This window comes from Bidens hawaiensis, unplaced genomic scaffold (assembly GCF_021521415.1).
Source record: "Bidens hawaiensis isolate Kalapana, Puna unplaced genomic scaffold, B.hawaiensis_p1.1 tig00005944_1, whole genome shotgun sequence".
Taxonomy (NCBI): domain Eukaryota; kingdom Viridiplantae; phylum Streptophyta; class Magnoliopsida; order Asterales; family Asteraceae; genus Bidens; species Bidens hawaiensis.
Genome location: NW_027491393.1, coordinates 1,104,234 through 1,110,286, shown reverse-complemented (window position 1 = coordinate 1,110,286; position 6,053 = coordinate 1,104,234). Strand labels below are relative to the sequence as shown.

Here is a 6,053-nt window from a genome sequence, read left to right as displayed (position 1 = left end):
TCTAACAAAATATACTTAACCATCTTCCATTACTCTATCCACTGGATGAAGCCTTTAATGTCGCTCATTCTTCATGATGTTACATTGTTACCCTTATATTCTATGTCGCACTCTCTCACGTCTCCTAGTTTTTAAATTTTGTGTTTTTGTTATTAGTTCCAATTAACCATGGACGAGGCAATACCATTTTATCATACATGATCATTCAATACATTCAACATACGTACATATCATGTATGTTCTAGCACTATAAATTAAATTTGAACAATTTGAAGATGCAATATATACTTGTTGTAGAAAATCTAATTGCTTGCTTACTTTTAGCAAAAGAAAACTCGATTGTGATTAATGTGTAATTATTTGTATTTGATAGAATATTAAGAACTCTTGAATTATTAAATGCATCCATAATTTTAACTTGAATTTAATTTTGAGGAGGTGGATGGGAAACGTGGCCATAATTAAGACCAATCTTGTACGGTATAATGTACGCCCATTTTAAACGTACAGCTACTATAAAGTGTAATAAATAAATACAATAACATTAAAATCAATAAAAGCTGCATGGACATCGCATGGAATGAGAGAATGGGATCTAGATAACTTTTTTGTTAAATAATTATAATAGCGATATCTTTTTAATATATTTCATTTAATTAGTTTCCAATAATATAATTATGGTGGTGTTTAGTTGCATATTAAAACTGATTATGCTTTTTAGTTAAGAAGAAACAGATCATTATATTAATCGTACGTATATACGCAATGGAGAGAAATGATGATTGAATAGGCTTTTTTTTATGTTTTATAACTTTGCCTATTTGATTTGATGATTTAAATTATGTTTTTCATTTAATATATAAATAAGCAGATCATATAAGTGACTTGAATTTAGTATAAATATAAGCATGCTCGTGTTAGTTTCATGTCAAGCCTTTGAACATGTTTGTGTAACTACCTGGGTAATTCACACATTAAGTCGTTTTTTAAAATCTTTTTAAGGGTTATTTTATGTTAAACTTTAAAATATAGGTAAGTATTTTATGCTAAAACATAAAATAGTTAAGTATTCTATGTCAAAACTTAAAAATTAAAAGAAATGAAAGTTAACATATGCAGTTTAAGAGCAAACGTTTGTTGTATATTTGTATTTATTGGGCTTAATGGTTGTGTTTTTGTGTGACACATTAGACAACACATCTTGAGTTATGTTATGTTTATTCGGTGTCCACAGGAAAGATACTGCCCCATAAGAACTGACATGCCTAAATATTATCTACGTGTTTTGGCATATTAATTGGTTGTGTACTATTAGAAGAGAAATCCACTATTAAGCATGTTTGAGTTGAAGCAATCCAAAATGAGTGACCTCCCGTAAAGTTTTCATTTGAGCAACGAAAACAAATCCGGGAATTAATCTTGTGGAAATCGAACAATATTGGTTGTCAGAAAGGTCTAATGTTACACAATGTCAACCCGCAAATATATTAATCATGTTCCAACTTGGATTTGACCAGTCAACCCACAAATACAACCCGTTTAACACTTTAAAAGAAGTCCTTAAAAGTTAAAATCGTTCATTTGTTGTATTCATTCAAACATAATAAATAAATATATAGTTTTAATAATCTAACCTAAACGACCTACATATGCCATATATCATGTGTATTCTAAATTAAAGTTCCAAACCTATGCATCGGGTAGGTAAATATGATTAAAAAGATTCAATAACGCATAAAATTCGAATGTAAATCCGTTTAAAACAAAATCTCAAACCTCATTAAATGTGTAGTTTAACCTTTAAAAAAAATAATTTTATTAAATACTAATATAATGACAGTTGTACGTGACCATGCAATGTAATGCATGATTTTTTTAGTTCTATAGATTCAAAAAGAAAAAAACAAAAATGGTTTGTGACCTTCAAGTTTATTACTATTTGCATACATACGCCTAAAGTTTAGATTTTGCACATAACAAGTCCTTAAAAAGTGTTTCCAAATGCCCATGAAGACTTTGTTATCATATTGAAGGAAAACCAAAGATGTCGTCTACCTTCTACTTTTTACTAGCTGATCAATATGTTGTTATTGTGTTCATGAACTATCGAAGCCACAAATTCCATAAACATTAATCATGTATTAAATCTATAAACGAGATGCCATGTAACTAGTGATCTTAGAACCAGATGAAATCAGACGAAAACCGGTCCGAATTAAAGGAAAATAAAAGACATTTGCCTTCTACTTTTACAAGTTAATCGACCTATTTGAGTCGATTGAACTAATGAATCATCGAAATTACTGATTTAATAACAAATGTAGTATTAAAACATTAGTCAAAAGTTAAAGCTTCTAATGAGATGCAACTTATACCGAAGAAAAACAACTTATGTTTGTCTACCTTCTACTTTTACTGGCATAGTTTTCAAAACATTAACATATATAAGAGCATTTCCAATGACATCTACGTGACAGAACATATTTTACAAACTATTTTACAAACTTTCTCCGTTAGTTTGTAAGCAAGAACAACAACAAACACCAGAGGGTAGGTCCTATTCATACTTGATATAAATTATATAATGGAAAAGTAGATAATAAGGTGACAGTTTGAAACAAAAATGAGTATTAGTACTATAAGAAAAATAAATATTTTTGTAGGTTAATTTAAAATCTAACATGACATGCTGAGTTGATAGTTAAAAAGAACGGCTGATGCTATAATTAATCTTTAGGCAAAATGGCACTTGTAATGATCTTTGACCTAGAAACAAACAATGTCTATTCCACGTGCTTGTCCTTCTCTTTCACGCACCAACTAAGTGATGGCTTCTATATAAACATGCCAACTTTTGTGACTAGACAAACACACCAACTTCTTAATCAACTTTACTCCTTTACATGCCCTCAAAAATCTTTATTCATAAAGGGCGACAAAAAGATATCAAAATCTTCCATCTTCACCGACATTCAAACCCTTTAATTTCCCACACCAATCTGTCTCTGTCTCATTAAGGTAACCCATTATCCAAATTCCAGTATTTGCTGTTAAAAAACGGGTAGTGGCGCAACTTGTTGTCCGCTTGCCTTCTGATTCGATGTAATAAGAAGCTGTTAATTAATCCCACTTCTTATGTTTATTGTTTTCCCTTTTTGGGGCTGGAGGGGGGGGGGGGTTTCTTAATGACAAACTGTTTGATCTGATCTTCATATTTATTATACTTTTACAGTTTCAATGTCAGTTTAGTGATCTCACAGCTCATTGACAGTTAATTATGATTGTTTTTTTATTAGCAAAATCTTGATTATCTATCTAACTGTCATTTGCAGGCAAATTAAGCATTTGAAGTTGCATGGGGCTATCATATTATTGCCCCTTAACTGCTTACACAAACTTAGAGACCATAATTTCAGAGCATGATGAAGTTAAAGCCCATTTGGGTGAAGAAACAGGGGGCCTGGATTATGCCAAAATGAAGGAAATGTGCACTGAATTCCCAGAATTCAACAATGTGATGGATGAATTCACACAATCTAACATTTTTGACCTTGGAAGCCCTGAGCATGAGGCAGCTATTAAGTTGCAAAAAGTGTATAAAAGCTTTCGAACACGACGAAAGCTTGCTGACTGTGCAGTCCAAATTGAACAAAGCTTGTATGTGTCTTCTCTAATTTAGTAACTTTTTTTCAAGTAATATTTGCTTATTTTTGGAAATTTGAATTTTTTTCTTTCTAATGATTATTGTTATTGTTGTTATAGGTGGAAGCTTCTTGATTTTGCAGAATTAAAACAGAGTTCCATATCATTTTTCAATCTTGAAAAGCAAGAAACCGCCTTTTCGCGTTGGTCCAGAGCAAGAACAAGGGCTGCAAAGGTAATTTCACATGATTTGATGAAACTTGAGTATCAAGATTTATAAAATTACAAAAAGATTTAATTTTTTGTTGTTTTTGCAGGTTGGAAAAGGTTTGTCTAAAAACAGCAAAGCACAGAAGCTTGCTTTGCAACACTGGCTCGAGGCGGTAAGTGAAATTAAGTTTCATATTTTGAATTATATTTTTTTCTTTTAAATTTATATATCGTAACTCGTATTTGTAATTATCAGATTGATCCACGACATCGCTATGGGCATAATCTTCAGTTTTATTATGGAAAATGGCTGGTCTCTCAAAGCAAAGAACCCTTCTTTTATTGGTAAATACATTAAAAGTCTTATATTATTTTAAGAAAACAATGGTCAAGTAGTTCTTGAATTTAATTTATTTTAAAAAATCCAGGTTGGATATTGGAGAAGGGAAAGAAATAAATCTTGTCGAAAAATGCCCGCGATCCAAACTTCAACAACAATGCATTAAATATCTCGGCCCGGTATGTCTCTGCGCGTTTTAAAAAATATTAAGAATTCAAGGAAATGCAAAAAATGGTTACTAACATTTATGATCTTTGTTTATAGATAGAGAGAAAAGCATATGAAGTTGTGATACAAGATGGAAAGTTATTGTACAAACAAACAGGGGAGTATATTGACACTACTGGAGAACCCAAGGGGGCAAAGTGGATATTTGTGTTAAGTACTTCCAAGATTTTGTATGTTGGAATAAAGAAAAAAGGGTTCTTTCAACATTCAAGTTTTCTAGCAGGTGGAGCCACATTGGCTGCTGGCAGAATTGTTGCTGAAAAAGGGTCTTTAAAGGTAAATTTTAAGTTTCTAACTTTAAAATTAAAATCTTTTCAACATATTTTGTTTCAAGTAAATGATTATGTATAAAGGGTCACTAATAAAAAGCACTTCGTTTTGTGTTTTTTTCATCAGGCAATATGGCCTCATAGCGGTCATTATCAACCTACGGAAGAAAATTTTCAAGATTTCATATCGTTTCTTCATGAAAACGAGGTGGATACGACTTATGTTAAGGTAAAAATGATACCCATATCAACAAAGTTTTCAAGATTCAATCTTGTTCATGATTCGTTCTTACACTTATTATTATTATTATTGTTATTGTTCTCAGATGGATTCAGAAGAAGATAAAGAACCGATTAGCAATCACATAAGAACGCACTCATTAGAAGAGGACATGAGCGAACAACAGCCTCAAGAAACAACTAGCAATCACCCATCAAACGGTCTTAACCTACGCGCCCTTGAAATACCAAACATTGAAGATATTGTTATAAGCAAAAACACCAAGGTTAATGAATCTTGTTCTAACGATTCCTGCTTTGAGACAATCTTGGATGGTTATGAAGCAGCAGAAGACTCATTTAATTCTCAAGAAAACCACACTTCATCGATGCAAGAGCTATCAGATGATGAAGACGAGCCATGCATCGATGATAATGTTTTACAAAGGATTAATTCACATAAAGAAACAAGTTGTTTTCAACTAGGAAGACAGTTATGTTGTAAGTGGAGCACGGGAGCTGGGCCCCGCATCGGTTGTTTGCGTGATTATCCAACCGAGCTACAATCACATGCTTTAGAGCAAGCTAATTTATCACCAAAAAGTGCCCCGAGCAGCCTTCGGTTTACCAACACCACATTATGCACAAGCCCTTTGTCTTTTGAAAACCCGAGTTTGTTACGAAGAGATAAAGGGCCTTATAGGACACAATCCACTCCATTAGATATCGGTTCGGTTTGGGTTACACAATTATTTGATTAATTTTATTTCATTTTAGTTTAGTTTAAGGCATTCGTTGGAAGTTAAAAGTGTTGAAATCAAGTACACAACCTTAGGTTTATTCTTATTTGTACAAATTATAGATGGAAATGAAAATTGCAGATACTACATTGGTGTCTAATCATTATTCATTTTACTATATTTTATTCATTTATTTATATGTGACTACTTATCTTAATCCTTCATACTATTAATTAAAGGACACAGAATTTGATTTTTGCCTTTCATTTTATTTTTATTTTTAATGAGTGAATTTTGAATATTCTTTTTGGAGTAAGAGTGTATTATTTTGAATATAGTAACTTTATATAAAGAAAGTAGCATATCTACATTGGAAATAATTAAAGTAATAAGTGTGTATGTACT

General features: G+C 31.6%; 1 protein-coding gene across 1 annotated transcript; it reads left to right on the top strand.

Moving 5' to 3' along the window:
• The first annotated feature begins 3,355 nt into the window (after window positions 1–3,355).
• LOC143631148 (IQ domain-containing protein IQM2-like) lies at window positions 3,356–5,669 on the top strand. Its single transcript, XM_077099995.1, has 8 exons — window positions 3,356–3,657; window positions 3,763–3,877; window positions 3,960–4,025; window positions 4,109–4,197; window positions 4,281–4,371; window positions 4,457–4,696; window positions 4,817–4,918; window positions 5,016–5,669. The coding sequence occupies exons 1-8, from the start codon at window positions 3,356–3,358 to the stop codon at window positions 5,667–5,669; spliced, it is 1,659 nt and encodes a 552-aa protein (XP_076956110.1).
• The last annotated feature ends 384 nt before the right edge of the window (window positions 5,670–6,053 follow it).

Coding starts and splice junctions, on each gene's coding strand:
- LOC143631148 (XM_077099995.1), top strand. CDS start 3,356: ATGGGGCTATCATATTATTGCCCCTTAACTGCTTACACAAACTTAGAG. Junction 3,658..3,762: donor GTCCAAATTGAACAAAGCTT/GTATGTGTCTTC, acceptor TTGTTGTTATAG/GTGGAAGCTTCTTGATTTTG. Junction 4,919..5,015: donor TGGATACGACTTATGTTAAG/GTAAAAATGATA, acceptor TATTGTTCTCAG/ATGGATTCAGAAGAAGATAA.